We start from the raw sequence: 27,114 nt of genomic DNA, 5'->3' as shown, positions 1-27,114 counted from the left end.
TAAGTTTCTGTTCTCTTTGACTGATCAGATGTAGAAGTAGAAATCTTTTATAAAATCCTTTCAAACTCTTGATTAGACTTACATCCATTGGTTGTAAAACTGATGTCACATTGGGAGGCAGAAACAGCAGTTTAATGGTGGATAAATTTTGAATCTGGGGATGTGCAGGACAGTTATCAAATAAAAAAATATTTTTCTTCTTTTTGAATACATACTTATTCCAGTCATTTACATATTGCCAAAAAATATTTGAAGCCATCCAAGCTTTCTTGTTTGCAGTGTAATCCACAGGAAGATTCCTTATGTTTTTAAACACAGAGGTTTTAACAATTTTCCCATAATAAACAGTTTTTTTATCAGTTCCGGTCATATTTGCACATACAAGCACTGTAAAGTGAGCCTTTGATTTTTTTTCCAACAACACATTTTCCCCCCTTTGAATTTAAATGTATTGCCAGCTGTCAAATTATAAAAAAGTCCTGTTTCGTCAGCATTGTAGTAGTAGTAGTAATAAAGGCATGTGATGCAAGAAAGCAAGTGTTATGAGCTTATGTAGCATCAGGCAAAAAAAAAAAAAAAAAATCAATTTCACACAACCATTCCCTCTAAACGTTTGTCCAGTTCCTCCATGAATTTATTTAAACTATCAACTTCAATGACAGATGGAAGTTTGTTCAAGCAATCAACCACCTGCTGGCCAAAGGCAAATTTCCACACATCTATTCTACAACTGTCTTTCCTCAATTTGAATTTATGCACCCTCAGGTTCGTAATCAGAGCAAGAGGAAGAATCCCATCAGAATTCGGCATGCTCAACCCATCCAAAGCCTTATACACCTCAATCAGATCACCTTGCAAGTGCCTACTCTCCAGGCGCTGCAATCTGCAGAACTTAAGCCTTTCTTGGTAAGAGCATCCCTTTGTTCCCCTCACCAATCTTGCTGCCCTTCTCTGTACACACTCAAGCAACTCTACATCCTTCCTAAAATGAGGCCTCCAGACCTGTATGTAGTACTCATGGTGTGGCCTGACCATTGCCTTATACAAAGGGATAATCACTTCCTTTTCCCTGCTAGCAAAATTCCTGTATATCATTGACAATACCCCGACCTGCTCTGGCAACCCACCTGCACTGCTCAAAGAACTTCATATCCGACTGCACAATTACCCCCAGTTCCTTTTCATTCTCCACTTCCCTGAGTGTAGTACCACACAGTTGGTACGTTTCTCTGAGGGTTATTTCTACCCACATGCAGTACTTTGCATTTGTCAAGGTTAAACTTCAGTTGCCACTTCTCAGTCCATCTGCCCAAGTTTTCTAGATCCTTTTGAAGTAGCATAACTGCTGTAGATGTCTTCATCATTGAAATCTTTCCTGATTTCTGCCCAAACACAGTCAATCCATTCATTTGCCATTATTAGATCTGCTGATTGAGAATCTCCACTAATTTTTGCATAAACTATGTTAAGTCGGTTTTTAAACCAATCCAGCCAACTGTTGTTACATACAAAATCGTTGTCCAAATTGTTTAGCAAATGTTTCCACTTGAGCCTTCAAGATCAAACCATCTATTGAAAATCTAGCACTTCTTTGTGTGGTGAACTACTGAAGCAATGCTTCCTCAACGTTTGTAACCTCAAACTTTCTAAATTTTTTTTTCTGTTATGTTCTTTTTCAGTACCTATATGTAAACATCTTTATTCTTCCCCAATGTCAATACACCTGAAGAGGGCAAAGAAAACTTTTTACACAATTAATTTTTTGCCCCACATTCTAACTCGCAGATAATTTCGACTTTTTCGCAAATCGAGAGACACTCTCTCTCTCTTTCATTAGTAGACATGGTTCCGAAGGAAGGGTTGGTTTCTAACTGATTTTACTTTAAAGTGATAAAGTTATCTGCATACAAAGTTCTTAGAAATCTGGAAATGCATACAAAGTTCTTAGAAGTCCCAAAATAAATTTATGGTTCAGTGAATACAAGACAATCTGTAAATAGGGTAATGCGACAAGCAGAATGCCAATGCACTATTGTATAGCCCCCATCTCCCGAGGACCAGGTCATAAACCAGCCACTAATCCGGTGCAGGTTGTCATAAAGCTAAATCACCCTTTTCATTTTCGTCTATTCCAAGAATTGGGTTTTTCCAACTACCTGAGCAATTAAGAATGTTTGCAGATTACCAAAATTTGTTTGGTATATCCGTGTAGTATGCTCATTAAAACACTGAGTGATTGTATGGGAATACGTGTAAATTAAAATCGTTATGGCTTTTTGCTCATTACAGCCATGATCTTGTTATTTCCATGCTCGTTATAACCAAGTTTGACTGTAGTTTAGTATTTTATAAATATTTGTATAGGTTTCTATAATAATAACATTATACCAGTATACTAACATTATAATGCACTGATTGAAATCTAATCAGGAAATGACCTATGTAATTATTTATATGCATATTTATAGTGACGTAATTGCCACACCCTTTTCTCCCATTGTCTCGAATAAGTGACGCAACTGCCCCGCCCTCTTCTTCCACTGGCTTGAATAAATATCACTAGGAGGGAAAAAAAAAATAAAAAATCTTTTCTTGTGGGCTAAGAACGTAATTGCAAAATGAATGAATTGGTCACGCATGTAAACTTTGCCATGCCCAAGTAAATTCTGTGTCCTGTTTATTAAAAAATAGTAAATAAAATAAAATAAAAAAAACAAGGTATGTGATGATTCATTCAGGTGCTGTTTGGTCTGAATGCAAGAGAGAGAGAGTGACGTGCAAATGATGAATGAATGAAACTGTGTTAGTTTTACAATTACTTGTGCATCTGAACATATATTAAAAATAATTGTGCCTTATGTACATACAGAAATGACAGGTGTGTGCCAGATTTGTGTGGATGTGTTGTGTTCTAGTAGTAGACAGGTGACCTCACCCCAATTATGATTACAGTTGGGAGGCAGCATATCTTGGAAGCCCCCCCCACTGCCCTTCTGATGTCATACTGTTTCCTTCTCTTAGGTGGTGCGGGATGCTGACACTGATTTTAGCTGTCCCGACCAGTGTGGGATGTCTCATTTTGACTGAGCAGCCAAGATGACCTGTACCCCACTTAGGACACTGACCAGAGGCCTGTTAACCCCAGGGCCATACCCACTTTCCTCTCTGCCCCTAACTTTCTCTTGGTGGGCTCTACTATACAACACTTTTTCTGCTCTTAACAATCCACCCCCCCATGGAGGATGGGTTGCCTCTACAGGTGTTCCCCTGTCCCTTTATTTTCTAATTCCTGGTGGAAGTCTTCTTACCATTCACCTTCATCTATTATCTTTAACTTAAGCTGCCAACCCTGCATTCTCTTCCAACAAAAATTTCTACTTTTTTTTTAAAGGGGCTCTTCCTGCAAGCACAGGTGATGCCAGCGTTTGCCTAGCCAGTGATCTTACCCTATTACCTGGCCCACCTCCACGTGGTTCTGGACGGGCAATGTGGTCCTTCCTGTTCCAAGAGCCCCACGGCTAAAAAGCCAGATGAACAACAGACCAACATAACCCCACATAAGTACTGTATACAGGTCTGGAGGCCTCATTTCAAGAAGGATGTAGAGCTGCTGGAACGGGTACAGAGAAGGGCAACAAGATTAGTAAATGGAACAAAGGGTTGCTCTTACGAAGAAAGGCTTAAGTTTTGCAAATTGCAGAGTCTGGAGACTAGGCACCGGCGAGGCGATCTGATAGAGGTGTATAAGGCTTTGAATGGTTTGAGCATGCTCAATGCCAATGGGATTCTTCATCTTGCTCAGAATAATCACCTGAGAGGGCATAAATTCAAATTGAGGAAGGATGGATGTCGGATAGATGTGCGGAAATTTGCCTTTGGCCAGCGGGTGGTTGGTTGGTGGAACCGACTTCCATTACTTGTTGTTGAAGTTGATAGCCTAAACAAATTTAAAGCTCAACTGGACAGGTATTTCGAACGAACGGAGGGGTGAAATGGGAGTGGGTTTTTTTTTTTTTTTTTTTTTTTGGCTGATGCTCAATAAGCTTGCTTTCTTGCATCATATGCCTCTACTAATGCTAATGCTAATGCTAATAATATGATGCAAACCATAAAATTAAACACTAGTTGGCCTTCAGAGTTCATATTGCATCACAAGTTACACATCAGAGAAGTTCATGGCACTGAGGGGGGGGGGATCCCCAGTGCCACAAAACTTCCGTAGCTCAGTGGTCAGGAGCAATGAAGCATACGCTCTTTGAGTAGACCGGGGTTCAACTCCTGTGCTAAAAAAGGTCGATCTGCCGTATTTTGGTCCATTTCCCTCAACATGCATCATTGAGGATGTTTTCATCTTGCAGTGAATTAATAATGGCTCCAGTTTCCTTTCTTTCTTTTCCTTCCCAGTGCCACAAGACATTGCATACTATACACTTGTCATTTCTGTACATATTGTACTCCATGTATTCAAATTCTGCACACCTCTTATGTCTACGTGACACCATATCTCCTGTATCCCCACAATGTCCACATTTGATGACTTAATCAGCACTTCAAATTCATCAAATTTATTTACTATGCCCCTAGCATTAGTGTACATGCAAGTATGCATACACCTATTCTTACTCTTAGTTACCCCAACACTGCTCATGTATTTACTTGTTCCATAATGATCTACAGCAGGATTTGATCTCCCCTACATCTTGCTTTCCAGACCATGTTCCAATAGAAGGAGTGCAAGAATCACTTTCACCTCTGCCTGCAGATGTAGCTAATCTATTAGTCCATGTATTTTACTGTACTCCAGCAACAGTATAATAAAACATCCATTAAAATGTGCCCTTATAGTTGACACAGTGGTTATAATCACTATTCTTCCACAATGTGGTAAAAGTCTAGGCTCAAGTATCAATACTGGAGGAACTTTATGGGATTCTTTTCACACCATACTTCATCTAGCAAAACAAGGTGACCATGAGGTAGATGCAATTTCATATGCAATACATTGACACCTCATGGTGTATGGTACTTAGCTGATTGAGGAAAACTAAGGGTCATACACAATTCAAAACAAACAAATATACCATTTAACATCAATTAAACAAAGTATTAACAACTGCGGCTGGAGAAACAATAGCCACTAGTTAGTGATGTTTTTCTCTATAATTTCATGAAATTTGTATATACAGTGAATTCTGGTTATTTGGGCCACCGGTTAATCTGGACAGCTGTTTATTTGGGGCAAATCTTAAAAAACAGAACCCAATCGAAAAAATAGCCAGAGTTTACTTTGCTTAATTGGGACAACATGCCGCTTAATCAGGGCAGGAGACTGCAGCACTGGAGATTACCCTACGATTGTCTCCGACCATACCACGTGGTTCCATAGGATTTCTGGAGGTCACAACCATTAAACAATAAAAACAATTAGCAGTCACCTGTCTACTGGGCTTTTCTATTAGTGCAATCTATCATAAACGGATAGTAAACTTGATTTTACTGAATTTGTGATAAAATACCGACAGCTGGAATTCTGTGGGTTATTATGGTGAAATGTGTTTACACTTCCATGAAATCTTCAATTATATAAAAAAAAATAATTTTCAGAATCTTCTCTTCATTCCTATTTTTAAAGCTTCGTAACTTGTTACTCTGTTCTTACTTGTGCATATCATGTTACTTGCAATTTGTGTGTGCCATGTTCTTTTTACTGTTTTAAATTTTGACCTCACCCACAAATGTCAGTGAACAGAAATGTCAACTAGTTAGTATATACATATTACAGTACATATTAATTATTCCGATTATCACGTATATTCTTCCGATTTTCATGTATCAGTTAATTTTTTAATTGGTAAGGTAATAAAGGGTAAATTAGTGCTTAATATATTTTTACTTTTATAGCCTATGAATAATATTTCTCCTATTTTCGCTAATTAGAATCGCTTTTTAATAGAATTAAAATTCAATTCACAAACGTGATCACAATGACCGGCACTTACTACACATCGTATAGTGAATGGTACTTTGCTATGGTGACTGCATCGTAAAGTGATTTGATCGTACAGTGAACCAACTGCAAAGCGGGAGTCATTGTACTTTTACCTTCTTTTACGTGAAACTTCGGATAATTGGGGCAGCTGCTTAATCGGGCCAAAATGCACTAGTCCCGATGTGTCCCAAATAACCGGAATCGACTGTATTGATAGTATTGCATATTTGTTAATATGTCCTTATGTGTCTCTGTGATCATCTATGTTGCAAAAGTAATAGAAAAAGATAAGCATAATTTTAGTTTTTTGTTATCACACAAATGAGGCAGACACAGCGAGAAAGCCATTCATTGCTACTCCTTGGTACAACACACTGCACAATAAGAGTTCATGACCTTGACCTCTGCTAATAACCACAGCTAATCCACAGAAATGCAAATTAAACCAATTGTATAACAACCACATGCTGAACTGTTAGCATATCTGAAATTGTACTCAGGGATAGTCGGTCTGTGCTGCGAGGAAGAAACTGCCGCATGGGTCAAATGCTTTTGTAGCATGTTACTGCAGGTCAAAGATCACCTGCACCAGGTGTTCTAACCTGACTGGCAGACGAATTTTCAGTGACTTATCAAGACAGAAAAATGATTTTCGTGAATGTACATAAAAAAATATACTACAGAACTACGAGCAATATTTCACAATACTTTGTTTGTAGTAGTGAACTACAACAGTAGTAAGAGTGGCATTGATTTATTGTATCTCATATTGTGACTACTTGAATAAGTAATGGTTCACCAATGGAGAAGACTATTGTTACTTATTCTCGGATACCACCCAGAAGACATTGGTACCATTTTAGGGTTTGTTGGCCTACTATTGGTGGGCGGGTGTTACAATCATGCCAACTCGGTTATGAAGTATAACGGCAAAATATGAGAGATGCCAAATGGTGTAAAAAGTAAAGTGCAGCCATTATCAACCCACTGCAGGATGGAAGCCTCCTCAACAATTCATGTTGAGGGAAACGGACCAAAATCTACCACGCTGGTCTAGTGCGGGTTGGCAGATCGACCGTATTCAGCAGTCAGGGGCTTGAACCCCGGTCTACTCAAAGAGCGTGTGCTACTGCACTTCTGCTCCTGCTCGCTCGGCTAAAATGATGTACATAGTAATAATACTAAGAAAAAATAAACGCACAAGGCATAACAGACTACGAATTAAAAATTCATTACAGAACTATCAGTGATATCACTGACAGTTTTGTAGTGAATCAGTGTTATCACTGATAGTTCACAGTACTGCAACAGGATCTAGAAAAGTTGAGCAGATGGGCTGAGAAGTGGCAACTGAAGTTTAACATTGACAAATGTAAAGTACTGCATATGGGTAACAGTAACCCCAGAGCGTAGCCAAGTGGTCAGGAGTGGGAGTGCAGTAGCACACGCTCTTTGAGTAGATCGGGGTTCAAGCCTCTGACTGGTAAATACGGTCGATCTGCCAACCCGCACTGGACCAGTGTGGCAGATTATGGTCCATTTCCCTCAGCATGAATTGTTGAGGAGGCTTTCATCCTGCAGTGGGTTGATAAGGGCTGCAGTTTTTTTTTTCTTTTAACCCCAGAGTAACATATCAATTGTTTGATACTACACTCAGGGTAGTGGAAAATGAAAGGGACCTGGGAGTAATTTTGCAGTCTGATATGAAGTTCTCTGAGCAGTACTGACATGCTGCCAAGACAGTGCATGGGGTTTTGTCAATGGTATACAGGAATTTTGAAATCATGGATAAGGAGGTCATTATCCCATTACACATGGCAACGGTCAGACCACATCGTGAGTAGTGCATACAAGGTCTGGAAGCCTCATTTTATGAAGGATGTAGAGCTGCTGGAATGGGTACAGAGAAGGGCAATGAGATCAATGATGGGAACAAGGGGATGCTCTTACCGAGAAAGGCTTCAGTTTTGCAAATGCAGTGTCTGGAGACTTGTGAGGTGATCTGATTAAGATGTTTAAAGATTTGAATGTTACCTTAATGACATCCAGCTCAGGATCCTGGGTGTGCCAAGCCCATACTCACCAGATCTGAGCCCCTAGGGTTAAATATGGAAGTTGTTAGATTCATCAACTTCCCCTTTAGCCAGTGGGTAGCAATCAATCACCCACTGCTAAAGGCAAATTTCCACACATCTGTTCTACAACTGACTTTCCTCAATTTGAATTTATGCCACCTCAGGTGCATAATCTGAGCAAGAGGAAGAGTCTCATTAGCACTGAGCTTGCTCAAACCATTTAAGATCTTATACACCTCAATCAGATCACCTCGCAGGTACCTAGTGTCAAGACGATGCAATTTGCAGAACTTAAGCCTTTCTTCATAAGAGCAACCCTTTGTTCCCCTCACCAATCTCGCACTTCTTGTACTCGCTCCAGTAGCTTTACATCTGTCCTCAAATGAGGTCTCCAGACCCGTATGCAGTACTCAAGGCATGGCCTGACCATTGTCTAATACAAAGGGATAATAACCTCCTTATCTCTGCTAGAAAAATTCCTGTATACTAGTTGTACCCGGCATAACATAGGCCATCTTTCTGATTATGGCATAAATAGTTTAATCTAGATCCTTCAGTCTTCACCATTCTTGTTTAGCAGTGATATAATTCTACAGCAGTCACCTGTGGGATATATGCATATGTCTCTATTTGCAGGTGGTTCCCCGTCTTCTCCAAAACTATATCAGCAACTTCCATTTTGGATATAGGTGCGTTATATCATCTCTTATCTAATGCATTTGTTTATATGACTCACCAAATGGGTTAATTGTCACAGCATCTTATCCAATTGTTAAATTACTTCGGCCGTTTTGTTGTTGTTGTTGCTTCAGCAGAATCAAAAATATAAAGTTTTCCATATCCTGGCTTATTTGCCTCATTTGGATATAGCGGTGGGACCAAATGGTAAATCTGGTTGTGTATTCTAAAACAGTATGGACCATTTCCAGGCGGTGATTTAATTCCTGCACCCACTGATGTGAATGCCATTGCTGAGTTGTACGTTTGTATATATTCTCTGTAGTTATTTGCTTCACATGTATCACCTGTAAGCGGCTCTCATAATAGAGTAGGTGTTTCAGACAGTGAGTCAAGCGAAACCTTTCCATCATGACAGCATTTAGTGAATTTATTCGATGTGTTTAACTCATATCCCCAAGTTTCACTTCCATAAGTCATGGTGGGGAGTATACATTGGTTCATTATTTTACGTTTCAGACAAATTGGGATATTGCTCCTCAGTATGTGACTATATTTCCTGAATGCTATCCATCCAAAATTTATTCTTCTCTTGACTTCCAGCCATTTATGATTATTACAGCTATTGACTTGTCCCAGATAAGTATATGACTCCACTTTTCAATTACTGCTCCTTCAATCATTATGTCCCTTTCTGTGGCATGCTTGTTCATCATTACTTTTGTTTTAGCCATATTCATCTTTAGTCCAAAATCCTTACTAACTGTGCATAACTGATTAAGATTTTCCTCTAATTCTTTGGGATCGTGGCTTATGACCACAATGTCACTGCAAATCGTAAATGGTTTAGGTACTCTCCATTCGCATTGACTCCTTTCTGCGACCAGTCTAATCTTCTGAAAGCTTCCTCAAGGGCAGCAGTAAACAGCTTAGGAGATATTGTGTCTCCTTGTCGAACTCCTTTCTCAATTTTAAATTTACTACTGTCGTCCAGTCTAATAAAGGAGGTAGCATTCTCATATATTTTATTCAAAATCATAATATATGGGGTATCTATGCCTTGTCTTTTCAGTGCTCGAAACATTGCCTTATGCTGTATGGAGTCAAATGCCTTTTCATAATCTACAAGTGCCAGGCATAATGGTGTTTTATATTTATTTGCTTTCTCCATTAGCTGTGACATTACGTGAAGATGATCCATAGTTGAGAATCCTGTCCTAAAGCCAGCTTGCTCTTTCGGTTGATTCTCATCAAGTATTCTTTCTAATCTGTTAGTAATGACTCTTGTGAACAACTTGCAGATGTAGGATAACAAGTTAATTGGTCTATAATTTCCAATTTCTGATTTATCTCCTTTCTTTTGTAGCAAAACTATGATTGCATTATTCCACTCCTTAGGTGTCACACCTTTTCTAATGCATTTTGTGAAGAGTCTTGCCAGTTTTTGTCATGTCTCTTCCTCCCAATTTTAACAACTCTACAGTAACTTCATCTTCCCCTGGGGCTTTCTGATTCTTCATTTTCTTCAACACATGTTCTACCTCATCAGGAAGGATATCAGGTATGTTGTATGTGTTAGTAATTTGCGATCCATCTTTCTCACCGCTGGCATCATTCCCTCGCTCCTTGTATAACTCTTTATAGTAGTCTTCTGCTATTTGAATTATGCCTTCTCTGCTATTTAAAAGTATACCATCACTATTCTTCAGTTTCAGTATCATTTGTCTTCCTGTATTACTGCTCATGGCTGCTGATTTAAATCCTTTTTTTTTTCCCTTAATGCTCGTTCTACTTTTCTTGTGTTAAATTTTCTTATGTCCTCTCTGAGTCTCTTTCTAATAGCTTTGCATAACTCAGTATACTCAATTTTCTTCTTGTCAGTGTTTTTCTTGCTCTTCATTTGTTGTCTTCGGTTCATCATGACAAGTGTTTCTTGACTAATTTTTTCTTCTTTGGATTTCTTTTTACCTATAGGTTTCTTGGGCTTTATCACTTTCAGAAAGTTGTAATATTCCTCGTTGATATTTTGGTCCTGAGCAGTCTATAGAAGCTCAAACCTGTTCTTTAGTTCCAGTACATACTGCTTTTTCTCCTCCTCTGTTATATCAAAGACCTTTGTATTATTTACTCGAGTCAGTTTTTTACCTTTCTTATCTTACATCTATATCAAGTGTGCATCTTACCATTCTGTGATCACTTCCAACATTTACCTTATTCAGCACGGTAACATCATTCACAATATATCTTCTGTTAGTGAGGATGAAGTCGATTTCATTAGTTGTTAATCCATTTGGACTCTTCCATGTCCACTTTCTGTTCACCTTTTCTTGAAAAAAGTGTTCATTACTGACATTCCTCGAGATTCTGCAAATTCCACAAATCTTTCACCTCTTTCATTTCTTTCACCAATTCCAAAATTTTCTATGGTTCCCCTTTCTGCATTGTTTTGTCTCTTTCCAACCTTAGCATTGAAGTCCCCCATAATGATAGTGTAGTGAGTTTTCTGTTCATCTAGAAGACTTTCAATTTCAGTGTACATTTCTTCAACCTCTTCATCATCGTGGCTCGACGTTGGTGCATAAGTCATTATAAGCTTTAGCTTATACCTCTTAGAAATCCTGAGTAGTAGTCTTGACACCCTTGGTGATGTACCTTTGAATTCCAAAATGTTGTTTTTTATATCTTTATGGACCAGAAAGCCAACTCCACCTTCACTCCTTTCACTGTTTCCATTGGTGTACAGCAGATTTCCACTTGATAAACTTATAAGTGATTCATTTCTTCTTCTTGTTTCAGCCAAACCGGTGATATTCCAATTCACATTTTCTAATTCCTTTTCCAGCTCTAATATCCTGTCTTCACCGATGAGCGATCTTACGTTGTAACAGGCCAAGTTTCTTAAACTTTTTTAGTCACAGAACACTTTTCATCTCACAACATATTCACAGAACACTTAAATGCAAGTTTAGTGGGAGCCAAAGAACTGTTGCTAATATTTTATTACATATGATGCACTGTGCCCCAGGAGCATCTTTATTTCCAACACAAGACCTTGAATGGGTTGAGCACGCTGAATTCTGATGGGATTCTTCCACTTATTCAGATTATGAACCTAAGGGAGCATAAATTCAAATTGAGGAAAGACAGATGTAGAATAGATGTGCGGAAATTTGCCTATAGTCAGTGGGTGGTTAAATCCTGGAATAAACTTCCATCTGTCGATCTGTTGTTGTGGAAATTGATAGGTTAAATAAATTTAAGGAGTAACTGGACAAACATTTAGAGGGAATTGTTTTGTAAATTTTTTTTTTTTTTTTGGCTGATGCTACATAAGCTTATACACTTGCTTTCTTGCATCACATGCTACTACTACATGTAAAGCCGAAATTCAAATAACTGTCAAAATCTTGCACTGCAATACTCACAGTTTTAACACATATTTCCTATGTCAAGCTCTTCCACATTAATTACAGCTTGTTGATTATTCGCATCCGGTACTTCTATTTGATTAGTCCTACGGCGTTTCGCCCGTCATCTCATTTCCAATCTTGCTTCTCTTTTTTCAATGTTTTCTGTCCGTCTTCATAGTTGTAGAGTCTCATTTCGGTCTCTTAGTCTATTAGATCTCTCTATTCTCACGTTTCTTAACATTTCATCTACATTTTCTCAACGTTCTTACACACTGCTCAGCCATTTTTACACTTCTTAAAACTTAGAATGGTTTATTAAAATTGAAGACAGATACAATAAACATACATCAATAGCTTGGAGCAGTGTGACATTGGAGGCAAATTGCTGCTATGGATAAAGGGGTGGTTGAGGGGGAGAAGACAGAGAGTGGTAATCAATGGACACTGCTCATCGTGGACTGATGTTATTAGTGGAGTCCCTCAGGGCTCAGTGTTGGGTCCATTATTGTTTTCTGTATTTATAAATGATATTGATGATGGTATATCGGGCTTAATGTCCAAGTTTGCAGACAATACAAAGGTTGGCAGGGTTGTCAAGGACACTACTGACACTATGCTGCTGCAACAGGATCTGGAAAGGTTGAGCAGATGGGCTGAGAGGTGGCAAATGAAGTTTAACATTGACAAATGTAAAGTACTACACATGGGAAACAGCAACCCCAGAGCAACGTATCAACTCTGTGGTACTACACTGACAGTGGTAGAGAATGAAAGGGACTTCGGGGTGGTTGTGCAGGCAGATATGAAGTTCTCTGAGCAGTGAAGACGGGCTGCAAGAGTAGCTCATGGAGTATTGTCAATGATATACAGGAATTTTTCCAGCAGGGATAAGGAGGTGATTATTCCATTGTATAAGGCGATGGTCAGGCCACACCTAGAGTACTGTATACAGGTCTGGAGGCCTCATTTCAAGAAGGATGTAGAGCTGCTGGAACGAGTACAGAGAAGGGCAACAAGATTAGTGAATGGAACAAAGGGGTGCTCTTACGAAGAAAGGCTTAAGTTTTGCAAATTACAGTGTCTGGAGACTAGGCACCAGCGAGGTGATCTGATAGAGGTGTATAAAGCCTTGAATGGTTTAAGCATGCTCAATGCTGATGGGATTCTTCCTCTAGCTCAGACAAATCACCTGAGAGAGCATAAATTCAAATTGAGGAAAGACAGATGTAGGATAGACGTGCGGAAATTTGCCTTTAGCCAGCAGGTGGTTGGTTGGTGGAACAGACTTCCATCCCTTGTGGTGGAGGTTGATAGTCTAAATAAGTTTAAGGCTCAGCTGGACAGGTATTTTGAACGAACAGAGGGGTGAAGTGGAAGTGGTTTTTTTTTTTTTTTTTGGCTGATGCTGCATAAGCTTGCTTTCTTGCATCAAATGCCTCTACTAATGCTAATGCTTTCAGGCATAGGTTGCTTTTCTTCAGTCGAAAAATGTTAGTACAAAAATTAATAAAGAATGCCCAGTATGGTGGTCATGCGAGGTGAATGGGTACTGGCAACAATTGCAAAAACACCTATAACGTTATACAGTCCATTCCGGTTATTTGGGACACATCGGGACTAGTGCATTTTGGCCCAATTAAGCGGCTGCCCCATTATCCGAAGTTTCACGTAAATAGTTAAAAATACAATGTACCCCCCTTTACAATTGTTCACTGTACAATCAAATAAGGTTACGACGAATTCAACATAGTAAAGTACCGTTCACTATACGATGTTGTTGTTGTTATTTGGTTTTTAGGAGCATTAGCAACTAAGGCCATATTGCTCCGGGGATATGCGGTGGTCATTCCCTGACCTTCCCGCATCCTCCGTATTTGGTGGTCACGGGCTCGAACCCCGGTCTAATCAAGAAGCATGTGCTACACACTGCCGCTCCTGCCCACCTGGCTACAGAGGCACACTATACGATGTGCAGTAAGCGCCGGTCATTGTGATCACGTTTGTGAATTGAATTTTATTTCTATTAAAACAGCGATTCTAATTAATGAAAACAGGAGGAATATTATTCACAGGCTATAAAAGCAAAGATATATTAAGCACAAATTTACCCTTTATTACCTTACCAATTAAAAAATTAAATCATACATGAAAATCGGAAGAATATAAGTGATAATCGAAATAATTAATATGTACTGTAATATGTACATACTAACTAGTTGACATTTCTGTTCACTGACATTTGTGGGTAGGGGTTAAAATTTAAAACAGTAAAAAGATAAGCAATCAATAACAAAGAACACGGCACACACAAATTGCAAGTAACATAATACGCGCAAGTGAGAATGGAGTAACGAGTTACAAAGCTTTAAAAATAGGAATGAAGAGAAGATTTGAAAATTAATTTTTTTATATGATTGAAGATTTCATGGAAGTGTAAACACATTTCACCATAATAACCCACAGAATTCCAGCTGTCAGTATTATTGCAAATTTAGTAAGATCGAGTTTACTGTCCATTTATGATAGATTTCACTAAAAGCCCAATAAACAGGTGACTGCTAATTGTTTTTATTGTTTTATAGTTGTGACTTCCAGAATTTCACGAGAACCACGTGGTACCGTCGGAGACAATCATAGAGTAATCTCCAGTGCTGCAGTCTCCTGCCCCGATTAAACGGCATGCTGTCCCAATTAAGCGAAGTAAACCCTGGCTATTTTCTCGATTGGGTTCTGTTTTTTAAGATTTTCCCCAAATAAACGGCTGCCCTGATTAACTGGTGGCACAAATAACCAGAATCCACTGTGTATATATGTGTGTGTGTGTGTGTAGAAATTTCTCTATAACAGGCATACTGATCTAAAATACCAGTGTTTACTTTGGAACTTCTTTCAAAATTGGGATCTGCCTTTATAAAAATGGACATAGCTCTTTCTAAAAGCCTGAATGCTTTTGAAAGTTTCTTGCAAGTTAGTCCTTTAAGAATGGTATTTGATACATCCTCAGGATAAGAATCCCCTTCGTTCCTCCTAAGCTCTTCATGTTCTAGAAGATCTTCATTACTTAGGGGTTGTGAATGTGACCCAAGCAGTTCAGTAACATCTTCAGACTCCACTTCTAGTTCTAACTGCCTTGCCACATCTACAATATTTGTAGTAGCTTCCTCAACATGATTTTCAAATCCTTCAAAATCATCAGTAGTAAACTGGGGACACAACTTCTTCCAAATGCCTTTAAGTGTTGCCTGTTTCACTTCATCCCATGCATCCCTAATAGTCTTGATGCCATCCAAGATTGTGAAGCCTTTCCAGAATTCTTTTACATTTGTTCTAGGCGTACTTTCAGATTCCCTGTCTATTGCAGCCACAGCCTTGGCAAATGTTCTCCTTGGTCCATTGGTTGAAGCAATGAGGTAGTATTTGCAGAGAAGAAAATTACTTGAACGTTTCAGTTAAGGACATCTAATGCAGTGTTTCTCAACCTTTTTTGTTCACGTACCCCCCAAAAACCAGGTTCTTATTTTTGTGGCCCCAAATATGTATGTCTACTTTATTTTATCACAAGTAAACCTCTACACTTGTATTCTAAGTACTTACAGTGAGTTAACTTTTTTGTACTTATATAGTAAAACAGATGATAAGACCCCTTTCATGCACGTTTTGTGTTGCGCGACAAATTTTTGAAATACAGACATTTATTCTCATTATAATATCGCTTCTACAAAAACAGTGTTTTTAAAAGAAATACACTGGATTCCGGTTATTTGGGCCACCGGTTAATCGGGGCAGCCATTTATTTGGGGTAAATCTTAAAAAACAGAAACCAATCGAGAAAATAGCCAGGGTTTACTTAGCTTAATTGGGACAGCATGCCATTTAATCGGGGCAGGAGACCGCAGCATTGGAGATTACCCTACGATTGTCTTCGACGGTACCATGTGGTTCAGTCGAAATTCTGGAGGTCACAACCATTAAACAATAAAACCAATTAGCAGTCACCTGTTTATTAGGCTTTTCTGTTAATGAAATCTATCATAAATGGACAGTAAACTCGATGAATTTGCGATAATACCGACAGCTGGAATTGTGTGGGTTATTATGATGAAATGTGTTTACACTTCCATGAAATCTTCAATCATATAAAAAAATTAATTTTCAGATCTTCTCTTCATTCCTATTTTTAAAGCTTTGTAACTCGTTACTCCGTTCTCACTTGTGCGTATCGTGTTACTTGCAATTTGTGTGTGCCGTGTTCTTTGTTATTGATTGCTTATCTTTTTACTGTTTTAAATTTTAACCCCCCCCCCACAAATGTCAGTGAACAGAAATGTCAACTAGTTCGTATGTACATATTACAGTACGTATTAATTACTCCGATTATCACGTATATTCTTCCGATTTTCACATATCATTTAATTTTTTAATTTACAAGGTAATAAAGGGTAAATTTGTGCTTAACATATCTTTGCTTTTATAGCCTGTGGATAATATTCCTCCCATTTTCGCTAATTAGAATCGCTGTTTAATAAAATTAAAATTCAATTCACAAACGTGATTACAATGACTGGCGCTTACTGCACATTGTATAGTGAACGGTACTTTACTATGTTGAGTTCGTCGTAACGTGATTTGATTGTACAGTGAACCAATTGTAAAGGTGTGTGGGGGGGGTTACATTGTATTTTTAACTATTTACGTGAAATTTTGGATAATTGGGGCAGCTGCTTAATCGGGCCAAAATGCACTAGTCCCGATGTGTCCCAAATAACCGGAATGGACTGTACAAACATTTATTCTCATTATAAATAACGAATATTAAAAACTCAGTGAGATTGCTGAGCTTGTTTTGTTGAAGTCAGCAGTTCAATTTGTGGCTGAGCAGAAGTTAGGGCAAAAATGATCGCTGACTCTTTATTCAAATGGTTTCTGTTCTTAATTTTTATCGACATTAAGGCAGAGAAACCTTGTTCACACAAATAAGTTGGAGGAAATACGAGAAGCTTTAAAAGAGCTTAATTGCTAATTTCTTTGAACTGTTTTAGAGTTTTGGACCAAAAATCGCATATTGTCAGGCTTTCAAAAATTGTTTTCAATGAGTTATCCACTGAAATTTCTAAAAAAAAACTCTTTTAAATTGACTGGCATGTCAGCAGTTATGGCATTGGCTGTGACGAAAGGATTTAATACCCAATCGTTTATTTTTTCTTCGTTCTTGATATGCAGAAAATATTGTGTGAAGGCTTCACTGAGACACATCAAGTGACATTTAATTATTTTAGTCACACTGACACTTACAGGAACTCCATTCTGAACAGTGAATTTGTTTAGATTTGGAAAAGCTGTGATATTTCCATACTTGATACATTTTGCCCACAACAATAATTTATTATAGAAACCTTTTATTTTACTATGCGTCTTGAAAATATTACTCTCGAAGCCTTGAAGTTGGAGATTAAGTTCGTTTATCTTGCTGAAAATATCTGCAAGGTAACTGAGTTGTGAAAGCCACTCAATGCTTTTGAAGTTGGATACATAGTCAGATTTTATTTTTTCTAAGAAGCACTTCACTTTCTCCCTCAGTTTAAACAGGCAAGTTAAAACACGTCCTCAGGAGAGCCACCTCACCTTGGTATGCAACAATAGGCGAGTATGTGCTGAACCCATCTCTTTGCACATTGCATTAAAAAGCCATGAATTTAGTGCTCGAGACTTGATCAAATTTACTATCTTAATAGCAACACTCATTACTTCATGCAACTCTGGAGTCATATTTTTTGCAGCCAAACTTTGTCTATGAATAATACAATGCTGCCAGCTGATGTCAGGATTGATTTCACGTATACTTGCAATAAGACCGCTTTTTTGTCCAGTCATTCAGGCTGCTCCATCTGTGGATATATTGATACACCATTCCCACTGGAGTCCTAATTCAAGTCTCACAAAATTGTCCAAAGTTTGAAAAATATCTTTTCAAACATCCGATCCGTTTACAATCCAGTATGTCATCCTTAATAGCACCAATTTCAACATCAAAATAGCAGACAAAACACATGGATGGTGAATGGCTGGGCATTGTTTAAAATGTCTGTAGACTCGTCGATTTGCATTGACAATCTTTTATCCAGTTTGATCTTGTCAACAGTTTGCAGAATTACATCTTGTGCCATTTCACAAATTCGGCAACCTACAGTAGTATCAGAAGTTGGTATGCTTTTTATTATGCTTGAACACTTTTTGTCTAGCATTTTATCAGTGATAATTAAAGCAACGAGTGTTGCTTTAATTATCACTGATAAAACAACGAGTGTTTCAACCGCTGTGTACGCGCCTTTTTATTTTTAGCAACTAATAAAGCTAATTCGTAAGATGTTTCTAAAGCATCTTTAGAATTCGAAGTTTGGGTAAAACTTTGAATAACTTTATGATTTTTTATTATAGTTAGCTTTGCGCTTAAAAAAATCAATAGCTTTATCTTTCAATTCAACATGATTTGTTACAAGATGTCGTTCTAATAGAGAGGGCGTCATGCTATTATTAGACAGTGTTACATAATAGCATTACATATTACACAGACTGGAAGAGGTGGATCACACTTGTTTGAAATGAAACCATAATTATCACAACTTTCGTCATAATAATGATATTTGGTTTAGTCTCAGCTTTCAAAGATTTTGCGGTGTTATGTTTAGTTTTAGTAGATTTTCCAACGACATTCTCAACATACACTCGGTCCAGATGGAGTAACAAGTGTAACTTCATTAGATCTTTGCAATTCATTATTTTCACTACATACACTGCCGTTCTCACCTTCATGTTTTTGCTTTAAAATAAACTTATCCATAATGGGTATTAAAATAATCGCACGGAAGAATTAACAGGTAAAATCACCAGACAACTGCAACCCTGCGCACACAACCGCCCCCCCGCGAGCTTACAGAGAAGAACTAAGACAAAATGGATGGTGAATGGCTGGTAATCCAACAACCATCGGACACAGTTTGAGTGATTTCGTAAATACTCGGTAGTACTGGTAAAATCTGATTATACGCACATTCCGTTTTTGGATTAATTAAATTTGATTAAAAAATTTGACTAAGAACAAAATTGGATTATGTGTATCAATACCTGCCAAATTATGGGGCAGTAATTTTTTTTAACCACTAAATTAACAATAATTAATATATACTTAAAATATACTTAAAAATATCATCATTTCGCATTTCTTAATAGCAATAAATAAATATAGAGATAAATTAGTTTTTTTTATTAGATAATCTAATCATGTATTTCATTAATTATTATCTCCATTAATCATTTTTTTATAAATTTTTTGTAAAAAAATATATATCATCTCAATCAGAATGACAAAATTTTTAATCAAATTTAATTAATCCAAATACTCAATGTGCGTATAATCGGATTCTGTCGTACTTGACACTCAACGCAGCACTTCGAATGAATCACCACTTAAATCGCAATAGTGTATATACAACAATACAAAACACGCTTAAGTAAAAAATTGGATAAATCATCAATTCTGATGAATCATCACTTAGCTTAACAATGGCAATAGTGCAATTATTACAGAATATGGTTAAGCAAAAAACGTTTCCAAAATATTTTTGTTTTTTGTTAATCTCTCGCGTACCCCCTGGGGAGCTCCCACATACCCCAAGGGGTATGCTTACCCCTTTTGAATAACGCTGATCTAATGATTCGTGGTGGCCAGGTGCATTATACAAAATAAGTAAAATTTTGAAGGAATTTCTTTTCTATACAGTATTCCTTAACTGCAGGCACAAAGTAATTTCACTCTTCCAAAAGTGATGCAGTAACCCATGCTTTTGAATTTGATTTCCAATAAACAGGAAGACAGGATTTTGCATAATTCTTTATAGCTGTTGGGTTTTCTGAATGATAAATTAGCATAGGCTTCAATTTAAAATCACCTGCAGCATTCGAACCTAACAAAAGGGTTAGCCTATATTTTGCTACTTTAAATCCTGGAAATGACCTCTTCCCTGCTATAAATGTTATTGAAGACATTTGTTTCCCAGTAGAGGCTGGTTTCATCAACATTAAAAATCTGCATTTCAGAATAATCTCCCTCAATCAATGATCATGGCTAACTCATCCGGAAAATTAGTTGCAGCTTGTGTATCTGCACTGGCTGCTTTACCTTGAACTTTAATTGGGCCATTCCATGTCAAGTAGCCCGGGGGGTCCCTGCTCGAAACTTAGTATGGATGTTTAAACAGGTTTCAAATGAAGCTGTGCAAAATTTCAGTTCAAAATATAGTATGCTTGAGGCACCAGCACCTTTTTTGTGGAGGTCACTTGTGTTATGCAGAATAAATCACAAAAAAATTTCAGTGTTAAGTGTTACTGTTGCACAACAGTGAGAGGTAGTGCTCTGAAACTTGGTAACTTTGGGCAGAGAATGCAAAACTTTTGGTGTCCAGGCTCAAAAACCTTCACATTTTTTACAATGAGGTCTAAAACTGGCACCAAAAATTTGTCGCAACAAATTTAATTGAAAGTCATAACTTTGAAATAAAAACCTTTGGTACCTTCTTCTTTGGACATTCCCTTACCAACTGCATGAATTCAGCCTAACTAAATATCAGCTCTTATACTTGTTTTCTGGCTGAGATATTTTCCTTCAAAGATTGACTCAAAATTTGAAAGTCAAATTTGACCTATCTTAAGGGGAAATATCTTAATGTGGGACATCTTCTATTCTCTTGTTTTTGCCCCCACTCGAAACAGCAGAGTCTCAGCTACAAGGATCATGGTTTATCTGTTTTGTGTCTTTGCACTTAAGCCCTTAAAATTAAGCCTAAACATCAAGTAGTTTTATGTGCCATATTGTTATTTTGTGAGATTTTTTTTGCAGAACACTTCCTTAATGTTTAGAATAATCTAGAATTCTAGAATATTCTACAATTCTGGAATATTCTAAAATTCCAGAACATCCTAGAATATTCTTGAATTCCAAAAAAAACCTGATGGACATTCTAGAACTCTGGAATGTTCTAGAATCATACAAAAAGTATAAATGGCTGATATTTGAACCATGCTGGCTGTTATTAATGTGTTCTTTCTTTATGATGAACAGTTTGTTTATTTTGTTCCTCTATTTTTTATTGTTTGACTGTAATAAAGTTAAGTTTTCAGTGCTTGCAGAAACATTCACTTATTAGCCAGCATGAAAGCCATGGAATCAGAAGATTTTGCTGGAGATAAGCTGACTCATGCACCATCAGTCATACGGATAATTCCAAATGTCATGTGCTATCCTATACACGCAAAACTGGGTTAAAATTATTTTAAAGAATTTGAAGAAGAACAGCTGATAGGTCGAAGTTGTGGATTAAAACTGGGTGAAGAAGACAATTTGTCTACATCACGAAACTTTGCTTTTGACAAAATTTGAAATTTTGCAGCATTCACGTTGCAACCCTTTCCAGAAGAAAAATCATATGGTGAAAAAAAGTTTACAACCAATTGATTTGTCAATGGCAGACTACCTGAAAGACCTAACAAAGGTAGACAAAACCAGGCCAGAAGCTGTGCCCATCAGTCGAAAAGAGTCTAACATCCGAAAAGCAGCAACAGGAACATCAACTTCATCTGGATCAGACCATGATGACAAAATGCATGTGACTGAAAGCTTGAACACAAGTTTGATGGCTATTGGTAAAGGGCTTTCCAATAGTAACGCTCGATTTTTGTAACGCAATAAAACAAATTGTGAGAGTGATAGTGATCTATTTTTATTTTTATTATGAAGTATATGTGTTAACATTATGTTTTAAAAATTATATCAGATAAATGTCCGCCGCGGCTTTGTCTGGTTTGGTTAATCCTGGATACCCAATTGGTGATGACGTTATCGCATAAAAGTGGCTCAATTTCAGCAATAACGCGCCTAATGTTGGCCTTTAAGGCGGCAACCGTCCGTGGTTTGTTAGCATAGACTTTGGATTTTAGAAAGCCCCAGAGAAAAAAATCCAGTGGCGTTAGGTCGCAGGATCTGGGCGGCCAATTAACGTCACCATTTCGCGATATAACGGAACCTTCATATTTCTCATGCAATAGTGTTACTGTATCACGTGCCGTATGGCACGTAGCACCGTCTTGCTGAAACCAAATGTTTGTTAGATCGATTCCATCCACTGCAGGCCAAAAAACAATCTCTTATCATAGCCCTGTATCGCTCACCGTTGACCGTAAGTGCCACTTCTTCTTCGTTTTCGAAAAAATACGGACCGATTATTCCGCCGGACCAAAGTGTACACCATACCGTAACTTTTTCGGAATGTAGTGGGACCTCATGAATCTCCCGTGGGTTTTCGTCGCTCCAAATTCGGCAATTTTGCTTGTTAACAAAGCCACTTAACCAGAAATGAGCCTCGTCACTAAACATTATTTTTCGCCCAAAATCAGGATCGACCTCCAACTGCTCTAGCGCCCAATCAGCGAATGCACGCCGCTGCGCATGATCGTTGGGCTTTAGTTGTTGGGTTAATTGCACTTTATAAGGGTGAAGCCCTAAGTCCTTATGCAGGATTCGCCAAGTTGTCGTCGAAGACAGGCCAAGTTCTTGAGCCCGACGCGGAATGGACTGTTGCGGATTCTCACGCACACTTTCCCGGACTGCAGCAATATTTTCAACGGATCTTGCGTTTCGCTGACGTACAGGCACTTTCAGATTTGTCACAGACCCAGTTGCTTCGAATTTGTTTATTAAACGGCGAATTGTGGATTCTGAAGGACGTTCGTCGACACCATAAACTGCACGGAGTGCACGAAACGTTTGACGAATAGAACATTGGTTTTCATAATAATTTTTTACAATTTCGACTCGTTGCTCAGTCGTGTAACGCTCCATAATAAAATGCAGAGACTAACTGAATACGGCTACCAAAGATACCACCTGTGTGACTGTCGACTTCGTCATGCGCTGTTGCCAAACATCGAGCGTTACTATTGGAAAACCCTTTATTTCTCCTCTGAAATTTCAGCAAATGGCTAAGAGAGATTCACAAGGCTATGCCAAAAGGAAGGCAGGTCAAGTACAAGATGTAATTGCCAGTAAAATTGCATCTACTGGTGGCTTGGATCCAAATGACATCACGGATCCAAGTGCAAGTCATCAATGTGGAAATTGCTTAGATTACAATGAGCTGCTGAAAGAATTGAAAGAAAAGCTGATGGTATCAAGTCATTCAGAAATACTTCAAATATTAACACTAGCTCCAGTTAGTTGGTCCATAAAGAAAACAATGGAAGAGTTTAGTGTCTCAGAAAGAATGGTCAAGAAAGCTAGAAAACTTAAAGCAGAAGAAGAAATCATGGCCATATCTGGAAAAAAGCAAGGAATAAAGCTTTCTGAGCAAGTAAAGCAAAAGGTGATGGAATTTTTTGAAGATGATGAATTTAGTCGGATATGCTCTGGAAAGAAAGATTACATTTCCATTAGAAATGCAGATGGAATAAAAATGCAAATGTGATTACTACTCAGCAACTTGAAGAAAATGTTTATAACTTACTGGGGTAGAAATGGATCTGACATTGGATTTTCTAAATTTTTTGAATGAACTTCGACCCAAGTGGTGTGTCACAGTTGGTGCACCAGGAACACATTCTGTATGTGTATGCACAATCCATCAAAATGCCAAGTTAATGCTAGTAGCAAGTCCTGTTGAATGTGATTACAAGGTTCTCACTGGTAAAACAGTCTGTGATTTGGAGTTAAAAGATTGTATGCTTCATCGGTGTGAAAAATGTCCAGGAATAGATGAATTAAAAAAGTTTCTAGAGAATATTTTTGAAAACAATGAACCAGAAGATATTATTGAATTCAAGCAATGGATACACACTGACAGAGATACACTGGACACAAAGCAATTAACAACAGAAGATTTTATTGAAGAGTTGAGTACAAAGATTCCTGTCATCACAACATTGCTAAACATCAAAGCTACCATTTGAAGTCTACAAAGAAAAGCCTAATGACAGGAGAATTGGTCATCTTGATGGATTTTGCAGAAAATTATTCATTTGTTGTGCAAGATGCTGTTCAAAAGTTCCACTGGGAGAATAGCCAGGCTACATTGCATCCATTTGTCATTTATTACAAGGATGTTGAACTTCAGAATATAAGTTTCTGCATAATCAGTGACTGCCTTCGACATGACACAATTGCAGTGCATGTTTTTCTAACCAACTTAATTGAATATTTGAAGAGTTTCATGACAGAAATCAGGCACATTTCCTACTTCAGTGATGGTTCTACAGCTCAAGACAAGAATTTTATTAACTTGTGTCATCATCAGAAGGATTTTGATATCAGTGCTGAATGGAATTTCTTTGGCACTAGCCATGGCAAGTCACCATGTGATGGAATTGGTGGAACAATAAAACAATTGGCAGCATGTACAAGTCTCCAATGCCCAATTGAAAACCAAATCCTGACACCAAGAAACATGTTTGAATTTTGTGACAAGCATGTGACTGGAATAAAATTCTGTTTTGTTTCTAAAGAGGAAATTGAGCAAGTAAAGCCATTTCAAGAGAAAAGATTTATAGATGGTCATACTATTGCTGGAACAAGAGAAAATCATCACTTCATTCATATTGATGCAAGACAGATTTGTGTTTGCAGAGTATCAAATGACACACCATCATCATTTGTAGCTCATGTAGATCAGACTAGTGAAACCAATATTCAATATGTGCCAATTGTTAATTTACAACCTGGCCAAAACATTGCCTGTATTTGACAAAAATTGGTGGATTAGAAATATTTGTGAAATTTCATTTGAAGAACATGACATATTGGTAAATTTCATGCATCCTTATGAAGCAGTTTGCTCATTTCACTGGCCTACTAGCCAAGATGTCTGCTAGATTCCTGAACAACAAATTATTGCCAATCTCCCAGCTCCAAAAACAACTAATCAGTGGCTGTCTAATCAGTGGACAGACAGACTCAATGTAAAACCCCTAGAGAAATGGAAATTTAACAATATGAGATGCCAAATGGTGGAACTAAAATGTTAAAATAGAGCTTATGAACCTTCAAACCTTGATAAATTTTAACATTAATACCAACTGTAGGAAAAAAAAAAAAAAAAAAAACATGTCAGGATTATTAAGAGAGTTTCCCTGCACAATTTGCATCTAATTACATTGGTTTATTTTTGACCAACTAAGAAGAGCAATTACTTGTAACACAGTAATTAACACAATGAAGAGGATTTAAATCATACCTAATACCATAATCTGTTATTCTCCAGCATCCAGCTACATTTAAATGCTCTAGCATTTGAGAACAAGAAGCAATCCTACTTAATGTATAATCTGTAATGCCATAGATGCGAGAGAGAGACAGAGAGTGTAACCTAAAATAAAGGGTTATACAACAATGTATCATTTTCTATATTACTATCATATGCTTTTATACCTGTAAAAAAAGCTATCTTATTTAAGACATTTTATGTACTCTGTTCTTTGATACAGTTCAAGTCCTAGCAAGACTTTGAAAATGAGATAAAGCATGTTTTGGGAGAGAAACCATACCTTCCCTTCAAATGCCAAATAAGTGCTTTTAGGAAACAAATGTTACCTAAAGGCTATTAGGTACATTAGTTTTTTTTCTAATCATAAGATGTTTCTTAGAAAGAAAGCAGCAACCACAGAGGTTTCTGAAGTGTGTAGGATATGCCTGCAGAAGGCATGAAAAAACCTAGTAATAATTATGATTCGTGGCATTAAGCTTAAATGCATACAGTCAAACCATCACAAGAATAAACTGAAGATCATCACCATATAGTCTACTAAAGAAGTAGATAGAGTTAGTGATGTAGATATTAAAATTAGCAGTGGGAAAAGATGCAAGAAAGCAGGCTTATATACCACAGCAAAAAAAAAAAAAAAAAAAAAACACCCCTAAAAGAATAGGTCAAACTCCCATTTCACCTATTCTTTCCCTCTAATACTGTCTAATTCTTCCTTAAATTTATTTAAGCTATCAACTTCTACAATAAATGGTAGTTTGTTCCAGAAAACAACCCTCTCCACTGGGTAAAAGCAAACTTCTGCACATCTATTCTGAAACCATCCTTCCTCAATTCAAATTTGTGCCCTCTCAATGTGTTGTCTGAGCAAGAAGAACCCACCAACATTGAGCTTGCTCAATCTAAACAGCTCAATCAGATCACCTTGTAGGTGCCTAAGTCTACAGACATTGCAATCTGCAGAAGTGAAGCCTTTCTTGGTAAGAGCATCCCTTTGTTCCTCTCACCAATCTCATTGCCCTTCTCTGTATTTGTTCCAGCAGCCCTACATCCTTTTTAAAATGAGACCTGTATGAAGCACTCAAAAGTGGCCTGACCATCACTTTATACAATGAGATAGTCACTTCCTTATCCCTGCCAGCAAAATTCCTGTATATTACTGACAAAACCCCATGAGCTGTTCTGGCAGTCTGTGTACAATATTCAGAGAATTTCACATCTGGCTGCACAAATATCGCCAGGACTTTTTCATTTTCCACTACCTTGGGTGTAGTACCATAGAGCTGGTATGTTACTGTGGGGTTACTGCTACCCATATACAGTACTTTGCATTTATCAATCTTAAAACTTCAATTGTCATTTCTCAGCCCATCTGCCTAACTTTTCTAGATTCTGCTGCAGCAGCATACTGTCAATACTGTTAATAACCAACATGCCAACCTCTGTATCATCTGCAAATTTGGACATGAAGCCTGTTATGCCTTCATCAATATCACAGATAAATACTGAAAACAACAATGGGCCCAACACCGAACACCTTGGGACTCCACTAATAATGTTAATCCACAAAGAACAATGTCCAGTGATTACCACTCTGTCTTCTCCCACTCAACAATCCCTTCATCAACAGTAGCAACTTGCCCTTAATACCCCATTGCTTC

The 27,114-nt window shown here is 37.7% G+C and overlaps 1 protein-coding gene across 4 annotated transcripts in view; it reads right to left on the bottom strand.

Annotated features, from left to right (window-relative positions):
• Window positions 1-27,114, bottom strand: part of jet (F-box and leucine rich repeat protein jetlag) — a 122,433-nt gene that overhangs the window by 35,618 nt on the left and 59,701 nt on the right. For 3 of the 4 annotated variants that reach the window (XM_090370611.1, XM_090370612.1, XM_090370613.1), the window contains one exon: window positions 25,427-25,558. The exons of the other annotated variant lie outside the window; for it this stretch is intronic. In XM_090370611.1, coding sequence (XP_090226737.1) covers window positions 25,427-25,558 — 132 coding nt within the window. The remainder of the gene's footprint in view (window positions 1-25,426; window positions 25,559-27,114) is intronic. 4 annotated transcript variants of the gene reach the window in all.

Source organism: Mastigoproctus giganteus, chromosome 3 (genome assembly GCF_048544385.1).
Source record: "Mastigoproctus giganteus isolate SK-2022 chromosome 3, ASM4854438v1, whole genome shotgun sequence".
Taxonomy (NCBI): domain Eukaryota; kingdom Metazoa; phylum Arthropoda; class Arachnida; order Uropygi; family Thelyphonidae; genus Mastigoproctus; species Mastigoproctus giganteus.
This window is presented reverse-complemented; position numbering and strand designations above follow the sequence as displayed.